At 48.8% G+C, this 17,413-nt stretch overlaps 2 protein-coding genes across 2 annotated transcripts; one reads left to right on the forward strand and one right to left on the reverse strand.

Annotated features, from left to right (window-relative positions):
* Positions 1–8,668: 8,668 nt before the first annotated feature.
* On the forward strand, positions 8,669–9,880 carry H6S33_007185 (uncharacterized protein; the record flags this gene model as incomplete). Its single annotated transcript, XM_044838539.1, has 1 exon — positions 8,669–9,880. One exon carries the CDS (start codon positions 8,669–8,671, stop codon positions 9,878–9,880), a length of 1,212 nt encoding a protein of 403 aa, XP_044689349.1.
* An 884-nt stretch (positions 9,881–10,764) lies between these two features.
* On the reverse strand, positions 10,765–14,346 carry H6S33_007186 (uncharacterized protein; the record flags this gene model as incomplete). Its single annotated transcript, XM_044838540.1, has 1 exon — positions 10,765–14,346. The coding sequence occupies one exon, from the start codon at positions 14,344–14,346 to the stop codon at positions 10,765–10,767; it is 3,582 nt and encodes a 1,193-aa protein (XP_044689350.1).
* Between the last annotated feature and the right edge of the window lie 3,067 nt (positions 14,347–17,413).

Below are 17,413 nucleotides of genomic sequence, written 5' to 3' on the forward strand. Positions count from 1 at the left end.
TTTTTCGGCGGGTGGTGAAGGTGCTCTTGACACCTGGATAACGGAAACACTGCTTTCCTCACTTCCTTTCCTCCACACCACCACTAACCCTCCCACCCAGATCACCAGATCTCCCGAGGCGGGATACTATTCGGCCCAACGCACCACATTACCGCGCCTACCTCCGGTAGCACGCCCTAAGGACCGCACCTAGTCGTCTAACAGCTTTGCTACGTCTTTGCGGCTAGGGTATGCGCCGCCGGGGGCGGGGGCACGACGACGCCGATCAAGGGGCGCTTGCCAAGCCGGGAATGTTCTGGGATGAGGATCGAGAGCTGGAGGTGAAGGCCTGTTGGGTACTTGGCTTGTCAAAGGATGACAAACTCGTACATGTGAGCTGTGCGAACCTGTCATGTCGAGACCTGTCCTGTCATTAGTGTTGTCCATGAGCCGGCTTGAGATTGAAAGGGAAACGCTTGTCCGGCCCGTGAAAAGCTCAAGTCTCGAGCTTGTCTTGAGCTTGTATCGAACTGAAAGAGTATTTGTCGTAATTTATTTTGGCTACCCATACAACTATTCCCAGTCCCCTCCTCGACGACTAACAGCGAAATCTCTTTAGCTCAAGTATGTATGTACTCATAACTATGTGTTGAAGAAATGGACTCTAAGCCAGTTCCCCCAATGCAGTGGTACCCGACCCCTCCTCGCTCGCCGACTTCGCAGCACGCAGCTGACGAAAGACTATCGGGGAAACTCGAAGTTGAGATATAAAATATAGCTGTGGTTCGGTCGGTGTTTGCTCTTTTACATTCATCAATGGTAATGACTACACGCTTTTTAATTCCAATTTCTTCCATCTCGGTAGTTGTTCTTTGTCTGATGATTCGTAACCTGTAATTAATTGAAGGCGCCCCTGGGAAGGATGAGGACGAGTATATAGTTTAGAATTAGGACGGCCAAAGACGGGCAAGGACGGGCAAGACCGCGTGAAACCTTAGCATAGATATATTAAATACAAGGCGGTTCTGGCCTTTGGCCGGTGAGGATAATGAAATACAGAATAATGAAGATCAGTGTCACCGGAGAGGTGTAAGTACTGCCTCTGCGCTGCTCTGCTAAAGTGGTACACCGTTGATATATCACAATCACAGTATCACAGAACAATTCCAAACGATATCAAAATCACAAAACATATCACAATCACTGAGTAGCATAATTCAATAACAACCAAAAGAAACGGTAACCTAACAAAACCTCCAACATAACCTTTCTTTTTAGCTGACTCACCCTAATCAATAGCTCGAGAAAAAGAAACATCCAAAACACAGCCAATCAAAACTTTTAAAATACACATTGCATACTCGTTATAGCTATATACTAATTAGATTGATACATCAACGTCTCAAGCCGGCTCAGGTCGCGCATCAAACGGACCCGAGCCAGCCTGGGCTTGTGACCTTCTTCAATTGTGAGGCTTGAGCTATTAGCTCAAGCTGAATCTTAGCTGGATACCGCACGTCTCGTGGTCCTCACGGCTTGTCATGTCGACGGTACCGGTCTATGAATAGCTTTCCGATCTGTGGCGGTAAAGCTAGTTAGGTTCTTTGACGAGATTAGAATCAACACGCTTTTCTCTCATGGCGGCGGTGGAAGCAAATTAATGAATTAAAAAAAAGAAAGAAAAAAAGCCGGTGGAGGCAATTGCGAGTGATACCCCATGGTTAAGCACGCACTACTAGGAACGACTCCCCACACCTGCATGCAACCATGGGGCTACGGCGACGTTCAAGTGGTTACCGCTGCACTCATTCGTGCAAGGGACTCAAGAGAACATCCAAAACCCAGCGGACAATGCGAGTGATGGTTCATGATAAGGCATACAATATCAATAATAATCTCTCATACCCGGAGTTTATGGCGATTCTGAAGAGATTACAGCTGCCCTCATTTGAGGAGGCGACTGGGGAGGGCCTCCGGAACCCAGCCTGACGGGCAGGATGGGTATACCAGGGGTAGGGGACACGAGGTTATGATTAGGCATCCGAGCAGCTAGCGCTAGGTCTCACCGGATAGAAAATCTACCATTCAGGCCCTTTTTCAGCTTCTTCCGGTTGATATGGAAACACACCGTCCTTGCCTCTGACTGATTCTACAACTCCGGTAGGGGAATACAATTAATGAATTAAAAAAAAAAAAACTCCGGTAGGGGAGTAGTCGGGGAGCCAGTGCGAGTGATAGTTTATGATTCTGTAGCTGGGCGGTTAGGCCTGACATATCCGCCATTCAGCCCCTACTTCATGGTCCCCCAATATTCTTGGGGGTATAACAGGCCAGTGTGTAAATTAGGCTACACCTCCGGTAGGGCATTATTGAAAAATCACCCTAGCTCAGGTGGACTGGGCCTTGCCATGGCGACTCCTAATGCAATGTTCTGGGCCATATTGGAAGATTGGCTGTCATGGGGGGTTACGACATGTCGGGCCGCTTGCTGCGCACGTACGCACAGTATTGACATATAAAGCCCAAGACGTAACGGGGGTCTCTTCTAAGAAAAATAGAATAAGATAGAATAGAGACGGCCATGCAAGATAAACAATCAGGTTGCAGATTATTCAAAGATACTATCGCTAGAACTCAATAATCTTTAAGGGCTCTGCTACCGATAAGAATTTGGTTTTCTTTCTGATGAAGACTGGGGAGAATAGGACTGAAGGCCGAGAATGAGCCTGAGTACTTATACTCCGAACACTTTTATTCTCTGCTCCTAACTCCTTACTAAGTTCCGGTGAAGCCTTTCCTCGGTCCGGGAAACAATACCACGGCTACTGTGAGGGATGCGTACCAGACCACAAGAGTACACTACGCAGAGCTCAGAGTTCGGCTAACAGCTACAAAGGTAGAAGTCTCCAAGGTCTCTTCAGTCAACTTTGAGTAGAATTCTCCTTGGTCCGATACGGGCCCCGCGAGCTACGTTATCAAAAAAGATTCGCTAGAGTTAGCGGTTGGTAATCGACCGTCTTCGACGTAATAATTCAAGTAGAGTACGAAGTCACGATAGAGTAAAGTATATCGAATAGTATAGTCAAATAGAGTTGTAACTCGCGTATCAACGATTTATATTGTTAAGACTCTGATTGCGCCGATGATGGTTTGGCTAGTCAGTGAATGACACAGTATTTACATCCCTCGGGTATGTCTCGAGGACTCAGTCTACTAATGGCACAGAATACACTCGGAGCCTGCCCGAGACCCTGAAAAACAACCAAGAACATTTAACTCCTAAGTCCGTAACCCAAACTCCTAAGTCCGCTGAAACCCCTCAACCACTCAACCATTCTCATACACGTTCCCTTCGACGTTTCCTCTTCATCGAGTCATCTGGTGGATAATCTTCAGTATCGACTACTCACACATACTGGGCGGCAAGACTACCTAATCAGTACTCTTCCCGTATCGCTTTCCCACATAGCATAGTCCTCTCATGCCTACAGGTACCGCCAAAAGGTACTCAGTCCGCTGGTAGCTTGCGCCGATCCGCTCCGAGTGATCCGATCTTCGATCCGATTGCTCCCAGCTGTCCCTCATATCTCCACCGGTCCAAAAGCAGTCCATTCCGGCGGTTTGATGCTCCGTGGATTATTATTGGGGTCGAAAACATGTTTTTTAACTAGGAAAACCGCAACTTCGCGATTGGTCGCATATCAATCGCACCTCACCTCGTGGGTGCGAACCAGAGTTGATAGTGGTGTTCCTATTAGTATCAGAGGGTATCGGGGTTATCTACTAGCCTTTCTCTCACTCCCGTAAATGCTTGACATGCCGTAACAGCTTACCCCCCTTCCAGGGTGTCACGTCTCGGGACATCTTCTGACAGACTATGTGTGAGGGATGCGTACCAGACCACAAGAGTACACTACGCAGAGCTCAGAGTTCGGCTAACAGCTACAAAGGTAGAAGTCTCCAAGGTCTCTTCAGTCAACGTCGAGTATGAATCTCCTTGATCCGATATGGGCGCCGCGAGCTACGTTATCAACAAAGATTCACTAGAGTTAGCGGATGGTAATCGACCCTCTTCGACGTAATAGTTCAGGTAGAGTACGAAGTCACGATAGAGTAAAGTATTTCGAATAGTATAGTCAAATAGAGTTGTAACTCGCGTATCAACGATTTATATTGTTAAGACTCTGATTTCGCCGATGATGGTTTGGCTAGTCAGTGAATGACACAGTATTTATATCCCTCGCTTATGTCTCGAGGACCCAGTCTCCTAATAATACAGAATACACTCGGGGCCTGCCTGAGACCCTGAGAAACAACCAAGAACATTTAACTCCTAAGTCCGTAACCCAAACTCCTAAGCCCGCTGAAACCCCTCAACCTATTTACCCATTCTAATGCACATTTCGCTGTCGATGTTTCCTCTCCATCGGCCATCTGGTGGATAATCGTCAGCGTCGGCTACTCGTAGGTCTCGGACTACAAGTCTACCTACTCAGGCCTCTTCCCACATCGCTTTCCCACATAGCAGAGTCCTCTCATGCCCTCAGGTACCGCCGATAGGTACTCAGTCGGCTGGTAGCTTGCGCCGATTCGCTCCGAGTGATCCGATCTTCGATCCGATTGCTTCCAGCTGTCCCTCATATATCCACCGGTCCAAAAGCACTCCCCTCCGGCGGTTTGAAACTCCAGGGGTTATTATTGGGGTCGAAAACGTGTTTTTTAACTAGGGAAACCGCAACTCCGCATTTGGTCACATATCGATCGCACCGCACCTCGTGGGTGCAAACCGGAGTTGATAGTGGTGTTGCCATTAATGTCAGAGGGTATTGGGGTATCTACTGGCCTTTCTCTTACTCCCTTAAATGCTTGGCATGCCCGTAACACTATGGTTCCACTAAACCTGCTCCACATATCACCCGTGGTGTCTGTGGAGGGGAAGGACTTAGCCCCGTGGGGTACCTCTATAGTCTCAGGCGTTGGTCCTTCACGGCCTTGGGGTTCCTTTGATGGAAGTCGCGAACAAGGTCAAGTACCTCCTCGTTCATAGCGTCCATGACTTGGTACGTACAGTCACTGATCGAATAGCCCCGCCATTTCACCAAGTACTCCACTACTCCTCTCCTACTCTTACGGCTTCCCACAATACTCTCCACCTCGTATAGAACTTCTCCCTCCTTATCAACATCTTCGGGAGTCGGGGGGCGTTGTTCGCGGCCTAGTATACTGCTCTGTTGGTAACGTTCCAAAAGTTCAATATGGAATACGTTATGGATTTTGATTTGTGGTGGCAGTTCCAATTCACAGGCTCGTTTTCCCGCTAGTCGGATGATCTTGAACGGACCGAGTTTCTTATGATCGAGCTTTTTGGTAGAGCGACGTGTCTTGATATTGGCCGCATTGAGCATGACCATGTCGCCTATCTTAAAGTTCGGCGGTTCGTTCCTTCTCCGATCATAGTATTTCCCCATCTTCTCCCTGGTGTCTGTTAAGCGAGCGAGAGCAGAATCATGAACTCCTCGGATGAAGTGAGCGTACAGGTCACTGGTTGGGTTGATCACTTCGGCTTCCGTCGGCCAGTTGGTTCTTGGATTGTAACCGTAATTAGTGTAGAACGGGGACTGGCCTGTGGCTTTGGTAACCGAGTTGTTGTAAGAATACTCCACCAACGGGAGCAGCTCCGCCCAATCATCTTGCTCGTAATTGCAGAACGCTCGTAAGTAGTGTTCGAGGGTTTGGTTGACCCGCTCTGTCTGCCCATCGGTCTGGGGGTGGAAAGCCGTACTTATTCTTATCCTTACGTCCAATAATTCCATGAGGGATGCCCAAAAACTTGAAGTAAACTTGGCGTCCCTGTCGGACACTATGTCGAGAGGTAGGCCATGGAGTCGCCAGATTTGACCGAGGAATATCTTCGCTAGATCCTGTGCGGTCGTTTCTGCTACTAGGGGGATAAAGTGCGACATCTTCGAGAACCTATCGACGACTACCCAAATTTGGTTGTATCCCTTTGATTCCGGTAACTGCACGATAAAGTCCATTGATCTCGATTGCCAGACAGAGTGTGGCGTGGACAATGATAGAAACGCGCCGTATTTCCTGTGGTGGCTGGGTTTGTTGCGCTGGCACTCCTCACATGACCGAACGTAATCATCAATCCACTCGTTCATCTTTGCCCAATAGAAGTTGCGTGTGATGAGTTCCAAGGTTTTGTCTTGCCCAAAGTGTCCTGCCACCTTCGAGTCGTGTTCTGCCTGTGCTATCCGAATCTTGATGCGGTCGTCTGCCGGAATATAAAGTCGGTTCTTATAGAAAATTAGCCCGTCTTTCTCAACGATATCCTTCAATTCCCCCAGCTTCTCCCCTTGCTCAACTCTCTCTTTCAATCCTACCCATGTCGGGTCTCCCGATGCCGCCTGCCTGACATGATCCAGAAAATTCTTAGACCAGTCAATCACCCCCTTGGAGGCAAGCGACACCGCTGATACCACAAACTCTTCCTCCGCCAACTGTCCAGGCTTAAAGAACCTATCTATAGGCTGTTTCCCAAGCGTGCCTCCCCCTTCAGGACGGTACTCCGGCCGTCGCGATAGTGCATCTGCCTTCCCATTTTTGGTTCCCAGGCGGTAAATAATTTTGAAGTCAAATTCCGCCAAAGACTCAGCCCACCTTGCTTATCGTCGGTTAAGAACCTTGGTTGTATCGAAGTACTCCAAGTTCTTGTGATCTATATAGACAAGGACCGCTCGGCTAGGTCCTTCGAGATAGTTACGTCATTGCTTGAAGGCTGACACTATTCCCAAAATCTCCTTATCCCAAACCTCGTAATTGAGTTCCGCTGGGTTAAGCTTTCGAGAATAGAAGGCAAACGGGTGACTCTTTCCGTCAATAACCTGTGATAGAATTGCGGCAATAGCAAAATCACTTGCCTCCGTTTCCACGATAGTCTGGCGATCTGGAGAGAAGTGGACCAAGATCGGCCCAGACGTAAATAGGGTTTTGAGTTTTTCGAAGGCTGCTTGGGCCGTTATTGACCAGACAAAGTTCTTAGCATCACCCCTGAGACAATCGGTAATGGGTTTACAGACCCCGGAGAAATTGTGGATAAACCTTCTGTAGAAGTTGGCTGTTACGGGCATGCTAAGTATTTACGGGAGTAAGAAGAAAGGCCAGTAGATACCCCAATACCCTCTGTACGCTAATGACAACTCTGGACCGCACCCGCGGGGTGTGGTGCGACCAATATACGACCAAAATACGGAGTCATAAATAACACGTTTTCGACCCCAATAATAACCCCCGGAGCGTCAAACCGCCGGAGGGGAGTGCTTTGGTATCGGTGAATGTATGGGGACAGCTGGAAGCAATCGGATCGAAGATCGGATCACTCGGAGCGAATCAGCGCAAGCTACCAACCGACCGAGTACCTATCAGCGGTACCTGTGGGCATGAGAGGACTCTGCTATGTGGGAAAGCGATGTGGGAAGAGGCCTGAGTAGGTAGCCTTGCCGTCCGAGACCTCCGAATAGCCGACGCTGACGATTATCCACCAGACGGCCGATGGAGAAGAAACATCGACAGGGAAACTGTTACGGGCATGCCAAGCATTTACGGAGTGAGAGAAAGGCTAGTAGATACCCCTATACCCTTTAATACTAATAGCAACACCACTATCAACTCCGGTTCGCACCTACGAGGTACGGTGCGATCAATATGCGACCAAATGCGGAGTTGCGGTTTTCCTAGTTAAAAAACACGTTTTCGACCCCAACAATAACCCCCGGAGCGTCAAACCGCCGGAGGGGTGTGTTTTGGGACCGGTGGATATATGAGGGACAGCTGGAATCAATCGGATCGAAGATCGGACCACCCGGAGCGAATCGGCGCAAGCTACCAGCCGACCGAGTACCTATCGGCGGTACCTGTGGGCATGAGAAGACTCTGCTATGTGGGAAAGAGATGTGGGAAGAGGCCTGAGTAGGTAGCCTTGCCGTCCGAGACCTCCGAATAGCCGACGCTGACGATTATCCACCAGACGGCCGATGGAGAAGAAACATCGACAGGGAAACGTGTATTAGAGGGGATAAATAGGTTGAGGGGTTTCAGCGGGTTTAGGAGTTTGGGTAACGGACTTAGGAGTTAAATGTTCTTGGTTGTTTTTCAGGGTCTCGGGCAGGCCCCGAGTGTATGCTGTATTATTAGAAGACTGGGTCCTCGAGACATAAGCGAGGGATATAAATACTGTGTCATTCACTGACTAGCCAAACCATCATCGGCGAAATCAGAGTCTTAACAATATAAACCGTTGATACGCGAGTTACAACTTTATTTGACTATACTTTTGGAATTACTTTACTCTATCGTGACTTCGAACTCTACCTGAACTATTACGTCGAAGACGGTCGAATTCTATGCGCTAACTCTAGTGAATCTTTGTTGATAACGTAGCTCGCGGGGCCCGTATCGGATCAAGGAGATTCATACTCGACGTTGACTGAAGAGACCTTGGAGACTTCTACCTTTGTAGCTGTTAGCCGAACTCTGAGCTCTGCGTAGTGTACTCTTGTGGTCTGGTATGCATCCCTCACAGTATATTGTTACTCACAAGTTCACTTGGAGTAACGAAGTCACCTCAAAGAAAAAAAAAAAAAAAAAAAAAAAAAAAAAACTATCATCGTTATCCCCTATCACAATGACTACCCGAAGGGATAATTACTTCATAGATACCTCGGCCGTAACTGAGGAGGCCGGAGGAGAAGATTCTATGGTGATATCAAGGGCTGCTAGCCCAGACCCCCTAATTACGGGAGGACCCTCTACAACAACTAGGCAATCGAGTAAACGCTCTGCTCAAGCCCAGTTTGTGAGGAATATGCAGGAGTTTTTGGATACCCATGAGGCACAAATGAGGTATCTTGGTGCAGCTGGACAGGCCGTTTGGCAGCAGCTACAAAACCTTCAGGAACAAGTCCAAGGGAGTGGGCAAATCCTGGATAAGAAAGTACGGCAAGAAGCCATCGCCCAGAAGCAACATCTCGAATCGCTCTTTGAGCTCGTCTCCCATGTCCAACAAGAACACGAAGCAGCACGAGCCGCCGACCACGAGGTCCTGGACCGTAACCATCGAATTACCCAGAACCAACTGTTGGAGGCGGAACGGCAGCTGAGACTTGCAAGAGAAGAGCGAGAGCAGGAAAAAAGGGAACAGCGGGAACTGTTGGCACAATTCAAGCAGTCTGATGATGTAAGAAACCAACGAATAGCCGAGATGGAGGAACGCCTACGACAACATATGTCGGTAGCACCCTCCATGGTGAGCATTCCCCTGGACCCTACTGCACCCCAAACGGTTCCTGTTGGTAATGGCAAGAACCCCCAAAATGCTGGCCCAGTAGGAGGAAACGCTGGCCCAGTAGGAGGAAATGCTGGTCCTGTAGGGGGAAATGGAGGCAGGCAACCGGAGGATGCCGGCCCGGTGCAGGGAAATAGTGGCAGGAAACCGGTGGGAGCTGGCCCCGTCGGCGGGAATGGTGGAAATCAACCTCCCCAGAACCCGCCAAGAGGAAACGTTGGGGGAGATCCAGAACCTTCCGACGACGATGACGACGATAACAGCGAATGGTCGCACGGTCGGAAGAATTGGAGAGTGAACCGAGGCGGGATCCGGAACTCGGCGCCGCCTGAAGATGACGATATGGTAGACTCGCTTGCCAAAATACCCTTTGAGTTCGATAATGCCAGGAAGCACAACCTGCGGCATTGGCTCATGGAATGCGAGATCTATTTCGAGCAGAAGCCCAAGAAGTTCCGAACGGACAGAAACAAGGTGCTGTTCGCTGGAACGTATACGTGTGGGTTGGCAAAGGAATGGTTTATGGAGTATATCGAGACCAAGATGCTGTAACGGGGGTCCTTTCTAAGAGGAATAGAATCGGATAGAATAGAGACGGCCGTGCAAGATAGACAATCAGGTTGCAGATTATTCAAAGATACTATCGCTAGAACTCAATAATCTTTAAGGGCTCTGCTACCGATAAGAACTTTGTTTTTCTTTCTGATTGAAGACTGGAGAGAACAGGACTGAAGGGCGAGAATGAACCTGAGTACTTATACTCCAAAGGCCTCTATTCTCTGCTCCTAACTCCTTACTAAGTTCCGGTGGGCCTTTCCTCAGTACCGGAAAACAATACCACCGCTACCCCGCTTTTCTCTAAGCGTCAGCAGGTGTTTCCGATACCCAAGGCAACCACCCTTAGTCAAAGCCTTTGTAACACCTGCAGCCTTGGTTGCCACACAACCGAGGACCTGCATGAATGAGCTACCGCTCAGGTGTAAGCTTAATCATTGCTGTAGAGCTTTCGCTTATTGTAGACTTCCCTAGCATAGTCCCTGCCTCTTCGGCGGTCATACAATGCTCAGAGGATACAGAGGATCACCGGACAATCAGAGCTTCACTCTGGCCGGTCTTCTAGTCACTGGCGAGGCATAGACTCGTCAGTCATTGCTCCCATGAATAGATCCCCTTCCTAGCGCCCGGAATGTAGTTACTCTAACAGCTGGTAGCTAACCACACTGCCGGTACTTGCATATCACCGTGCAACTGGCTTCTAACAATAACTCTCAGCATGTAATCGGGCCCTGTGTGTACTCATACACCAGACAGTTGAAATGGCTCCGTTACACCACTCCCCTCTTCCAGGATCTTGGTCTCCGAGATCTATAACCATTCTATTTATATGACAAGAAACTCCGTGATATGCAAGGAAATGGAAAACCCAAAGGAAAAATCTACACCCCAACAATCCGCTTGTCCTTGGGTTTCTTGGGATACCTCATATGGAAATCTCGAAGGGCTTCTTCGGCACTCTTCTTGAGATGCTCCCAAGGTTCCCATGTAGCATCCTCGTTCTCATAACCTTCCCACAGCACTAGGTATTCCACTCGTCTTCTTTTCTTATTTACCCGGCTATCAGCTACCTCTCGGACAACCCAGTTCTGTTCTCCTTCAATCTCTTCAGGCTCCGGTACAGGAACTCTTCTCTCAGGATCTACCGGTGCTCGGTAAGGTTCCAGAAGAGAGACATGAAAGACCGGGTGGATTCCCATTTGGGGGGGAAGAGAGAGCTTGTAGGCACGGGTACCAATAGCTTCCAAGACCTTAAAGGGTCCCATCTTCTTCTGATCCAATTTTCCCAAAGGCCGCTTTGTTTGCACATTGCGCCGGTCCAACATAACTTCATCTCCGGGCTTGAATTCAGGCGGTGCCAGGGCATGAGCATCATACCACCGGGCCATCCTTAATCTAGCTTTACCCAAGCTGGCGTTCATAGCCTGCCAGATAGATTCCCATTGAGATATCATGACCTCGCTCGCTGGATTGTTCCATTCTACTCCCTCCCTTGGGGCCGGCCAGTTGGTCCTGGGTTCATATCCATAGTTGGCATAAAAAGCCGATACTTTGGTAGACTCAGAGACCGCCGAGTTATAAGCATACTCTGCCAAAGGCAAGAGTTCTGCCCAGTCATCCTGTTGATATGAACAATAACTCCGCAAGTAATGTTCCAGGGTCTGATTAACTCTTTCTGTTTGACCGTCCGTTTGGGGGTGGAAAGATGTGGACATCTTCAGCTTCACATTGAGGAGGTTCATGAGAGATTGCCAAAAGTGAGAGATGAACCTGCTATCTCTGTCCGAGACTATGTCATCAGGTAAACCATGGAGTCTCCAAACTTCCTTCAAAAACAATTTAGCCAAATCTTCCGTTTTATTGAGGGTAGGAAGAGGGATGTAGTGTGCCATCTTCGAAAAGCGGTCCACTATTACCCAGATCTTTGTAAACCCACTAGATTCCGGTAGTCCCACAATGAAGTCCATAGAGATGGAAGTCCATGGCCGATAGGGTATCTCCAACGGTTGGAGCATACCAAACTTCTTATGTCTTGAGGTCTTATTCCTCTGGCAGCTGTCACAGCTCCGGACATATTCCTCAACATCCTTATCCATGTTGGGCCAAAAGAAGTTGTTTTTCACCCGCTCTAGTGTCTTAAATTGGCCAAAATGACCAGCCACCTTAGAGTCATGGGTATCGGACAGTATTTCCATCTGAAGCTTCTTATCTTTGGGTATATACCATCTATTCTTGTAGAAGATAAGACCGTTCTTGACCGACAAGTTCTGGTCCAAATTTGGTTTCCTTTCAACCAGGGAGCGGTGCAATTCCTGCCAGAAACTATCCTCTTTAGCAGCCGTGTATAGGCGCTCTAAGAATGTATTCTGCAATTGATTCACCCTGACAGCCACTAGCTTTGCAGGATCCAAAACCAATTGACCTGGCCTAAAAAAGATCTGTGGCTCCGGCTGCAGAGTTTCACCTCCCTCTCCAAGGCGGTGATCCCAGCGCCTAGATAGCACATCAGTCTTGCCATTCTTTTCTCCCGGTCTGTAGACAACTTTGAAATTGTAGCCTGCGAGGTCTTCAGACCATCTAGCTTGCCGCCTAGTGAGAACCTTGGTAGAATTAAAGTACTCCAAGTTCTTGTGGTCTGTAAAAACCGTGATCTCTTGCTCACAAGATTTGAGCATGTGTTCCCATTCCCGGAAAGAGGCTACAATAGCTCCCATTTCCTTATCATGAATGTCATAGTTGATCTCAGCAGGGGAGAACTTCTTAGAATAGAATGCCACCGGATGTAGCTTCCCATCATCCCCATACTGAGAGAGCACCGCTCCCTTGGCAAAATCACTGGCATCTGTCTCGACCACCGTTCTCCTACTAGGGTCAAAATGAAGGAGGATTGGAGCGCTTGTGAACAGCCTCTTGAGTTCTTCAAAGGCCTGCTCATGTGCTGCCGTCCAATACCATTTCTTGTCTTTTTGCAGGAGGTCAGTTAATGGCTTGCAAACCTTACTAAAGCCTTCAATGAAACGGCGATAGAAGTTTGCAAATCCGAGGAATGCCTGTACTGCCTTGATATTCTCAGGGATTGGCCATTCCTTAACTGCCTCCACCTTGTCTTCTGACATAGATACTCCTTCTTCCGAGATGTGATAGCCTAGGTACTCTACTTCTCGGACATGGAAGGATGTCTTACTGATCGAGGCACAGAGCTTAGCTTCCCTTAGCTTCTGTAAGACCTTCTTGACCAGTAGCTCATGCTCTTTCTCAGTCTCCGAGTAGATGAGAATGTCGTCGATATAGACAACCACTCCTTCATCCAGTAGTTCCTTCAGCACATCATTGATCATGGCCTGGAAAGCGGAGGGAGCATTGCATAGACCAAACGGCATCACATTATACTGATACAGTCCATAGCGAGTTCTGAAAGCGGTTTTCCACTCATCACCTTCAGCTATCCTGATCAGATTGAAACCGTTCTTCAGGTCTATCTTTGTGAAGATCTTGGCTTTGAACAACCTGTCTCTGAGCTCACTCATGATGGGCAGCGGGTACTTGTCCTTGACAGTGACCTTGTTCAATCCTCTATAGTCCACACAAATCCGCAATGTCCCATCCTTCTTAGGAATAAACAGAATGGGTGCCGCAGCGGGGCTATTAGATCTAGAGATCTTTCCTGAAGACAATTCTTTGTCCAGGTACTCTCGGAGGGCCTTTAATTCTGGAGCGGAACATGGGTACAACGGGCCAAATGGGGGAGCGGTCCCAGGCAAGAGTTTGATTTTTAAATCATTATGGGAATGCGGCGGCATTTCCTCAATCTTCTCTTGACTGAACACATCAGCCCAATCCCGGTATAGGTGGTGTATTTTCTCAGCAATATCACCTCCGTCCTCATCATGCCATACTGAACCAACCAATTGATAGACTGTCTCTTCTTCCTCCAACATCTGGTATGGAGAGATCAGTTCAATCTTGGTGGCCGCTGGGAGACAATTCTGCTTGCAGTAGTCACTCCTCCAGCTCATGGTGTTGAGTTCCCAATTGATGTCCGGGTTATGCTTCCTAGCCCAACTAATTGGCAGGTAACCGGTCATTCCTTCTTCCAAAGTAGCCACTTCCCATCGGAGTGTCTCCTTATGATCTCCCATAGTCATGCGGACCGGGTGAGTGTAATACTCGCCTCCCCCCATCATGACATCTCCTTGAGCATCAAACATTGTCAGAGGTTGATCCCGCCGCACTAAGGGAATTCCATGTTTCCTGACAAAACTCTGGTTGAGGATAGCTCCTGTGCAACCGGTGTCAAACAGGAAAGACCCTTGGGCGCCTTCATCCTTTCCTTTTACTGTCCATGACAATCCTGCCTTCAGTATAGGTCTTTTTCCATGTACTGGTAAAGAAGGAAGCCTCTGTTCCAACTTTCTTTGCTTAACAGCGGGTTCTGCACTCATTTCTCTCTGTCTTTTCAACATAGCTAATAGCTTAGGGCACTACTAAGATCAAAGATCCTTTGGTTCTATTCCCAAGCAATAATATAGCAGGTATGATGTGTAGTAGTCTTAGTAGTGGTTTTCGGGAGTGTCTTCGTAGCAAATGTAACTTTGGTAGAGCACTGACAGACCAGCTGTTTCGGGTCTTAAACCCATCCTCAGAGTGCTTGCAGCAATCAAATAGGCAGAAACACAATCATAATTTATTCAAGAGAAACATAGAAACCGAAAAACCCATATAAAAGAAAACTAGTAAACATAGACTAAAACAGACACTTTTTCTACCAGATGATTTCATTGTCCGAGTCTTGCTCAGGCTGAAAAACAAAATCTTCTGTAACCTCCGGGAGTACAACAAGTGGATCTTCTGCTACTACAGCAGCCACTTTAGCCTTCTTCTGAGAGTTGGACTTGCCATTCCCTCTTTTCCGCTTTTGTACTCTCACTGCTGCCACTCGGACAACAGTAGGTTCCTTGGACCAACAATCGGTCCATTTGTGTCTGGACTTGCCGCACTATTGCACAAGTCAGTCTATGCACTCTACCAATAGGGAGTACCGGAAGGTCATACCTTCAAGCATACTTCTGCTTTCTTTCTTTCTTCTAGAATATCCCCCGGGATACCCTTCAGTTCCACCGCTTTGTCTTTAGGTCCTGGAGTCTTCTGAGGTCCGGAGGAGCTCGCAGCTTCTCTTTTCCTCTTAGGCTGCTGGTCCTTCTGAGCGGGAGGATCTTTCTTGGTCCGAGGGTGCGCTTTCTCAGCTGCCATCCCTTGGTACCTCTCATGAGTATGCCCTAACTCCCTTAGAGCAGCTATCCGCTCCATCAAGGACTTTGGCTTAGGGTTGAAAAGAGCCCAACTCATGCCTAGGTCCGGGAGGAGGGAATTATGAATCTTATCATCCACCAACTGACCCTCATAGCCAGTCTTCCACATCAGCTGAATAATAGTATTCAGGAAGAGGTCTATTCCTCCTCGAGCTGTGTGGGTGAGGGTATTCCATTGGGCTACAGCATCATCTCTAGAGATGGCTTCACCAAAGGCAGCTCTAAAAGCATCCACAAAGGAATCCCAGTGCTTCCATCTCTGATCCAACTGCACCGGTATCCCAGCAAGGCGGTTGGCGGAGGCTTGATCGATTGAATTATGGTATGCCTCATACCATCGAATCGCTGCCTCTCCTTCCATCAAGTTGCCTGCATATCGGATCTTAACCTCCTCAGAGGTAAAGGATAGACTTTCAATGGAGAAGACATTCTCACATTGCCGGATAAAGGTCTCCACTTGCTCCGCCTTGCCCTGGAACTTGGAAGGTGGTGGTGCTTTTGGTTCTCGAGCCCTGGTGGAAGTAGAAAGGGGAGAGGCGGCCGGGGATCGGAACTGCTGGGACATCATAGCCAACAGATTCTTCTGCTGCTTTTCCAACTTCTTCTTAAGATATTTCCGCCAGCCTCTTCTATCACCACCTTCTGGTTCCGAATCGGAGCTGTCAGAACTGTCTGAGTCTCCTGGAGCGGGGGCGCGGGCTACTGGAGGTGGAGGGTTCTGATTTCCACCACTTCCTCCCTGTGCCTGAGCTGAAGAGGGAGCGTTCTGATTTCCACCACTTCCTCCCTGTGCCTGAGCTGGAGGGGGAGCGGCGGCCTGAGCAGGAGGGGCTACAGGTGCTACTGGTGCCGGGTTGCTAGCCAGTGGTGAAGTTGCCGCTGGTTGCGCGGCCCCAGACATGGTGAACCTTCCTGGGTTCCTGGCTAGTGGGCTGGGAGGTCCACGGCCTGCACCTGGGAAGAACTCTCCTTCATAGTCAAAGGATCGGTCAGCTCCTCCAAGGAGTGGATGTGTTCCACCGAAGCGGCTAGGTGGTAAAGGTGAAGCCCCCACCGCTGGCTGCACTATAGGGATAACTCTCCTAGTGGATCGGACTGGGAATGCTGCAAAGGGGCTAGTCTTCCGCTGCATTGTCCTGGTAGCTGCTCTGGAAGAGGATCTGGAGACAGGATTTTGTGCTGGAGTTGCTGGTCTACCCACCACCAGTCTTCCTTCATCAAGGGCTCTCTGTATCTCGGCCACAAAGTCTGGTGGAGTAGCCGGGTTTGTCCACTCAATCTCCATGGCATCGGCATTTAGTTCATCTCTCTCCGCATACCTCCGAAGTTCTTCCTGAACAGAGTTGACCTCCATCCTCATGTACTCAAGAGCTTCTGCCATCAGAGCATTCTGTGCTGCCTGGCGCTCTTGTACAACGAGTAGGGCCTGGCTCCCTCGGGTCAACTGATTCTGCAGGCTGTGCTGGAGGTAGGTCTGGAGCTCTGTGAAGAACTGTTGGACAGAAATCTCGTCGGTATCCTGCCAGGCAGGCTCACAACCGGGGATGTAGGTCTGTAGAGCGGTCCTGGGTTTCTTAACAAGCTGTGTCTGCCCGTTGGCATCAAGCTGGAGGGGCACCGGCTGCCATTCAATCTGAAGAGGCACTTCCGGAGCTGAAAGGGCGGACATTTTGTATAGAGGAAGAATAATCTGAAGGTGACTTGAGCCGTAAAGATTATCTGTAACGGGGGTCCTTTCTAAGAGGAATAGAATCGGATAGAATAGAGACGGCCGTGCAAGATAGACAATCAGGTTGCAGATTATTCAAAGATACTATCGCTAGAACTCAATAATCTTTAAGGGCTCTGCTACCGATAAGAACTTTGTTTTTCTTTCTGATTGAAGACTGGAGAGAACAGGACTGAAGGGCGAGAATGAACCTGAGTACTTATACTCCAAAGGCCTCTATTCTCTGCTCCTAACTCCTTACTAAGTTCCGGTGGGCCTTTCCTCAGTACCGGAAAACAATACCACCGCTACCCCGCTTTTCTCTAAGCGTCAGCAGGTGTTTCCGATACCCAAGGCAACCACCCTTAGTCAAAGCCTTTGTAACACCTGCAGCCTTGGTTGCCACACAACCGAGGACCTGCATGAATGAGCTACCGCTCAGGTGTAAGCTTAATCATTGCTGTAGAGCTTTCGCTTATTGTAGACTTCCCTAGCATAGTCCCTGCCTCTTCG

Source organism: Morchella sextelata, assembly GCF_020137385.1.
Source record: "Morchella sextelata strain SCLS chromosome Unknown scls_22, whole genome shotgun sequence".
NCBI lineage: Eukaryota > Fungi > Ascomycota > Pezizomycetes > Pezizales > Morchellaceae > Morchella > Morchella sextelata.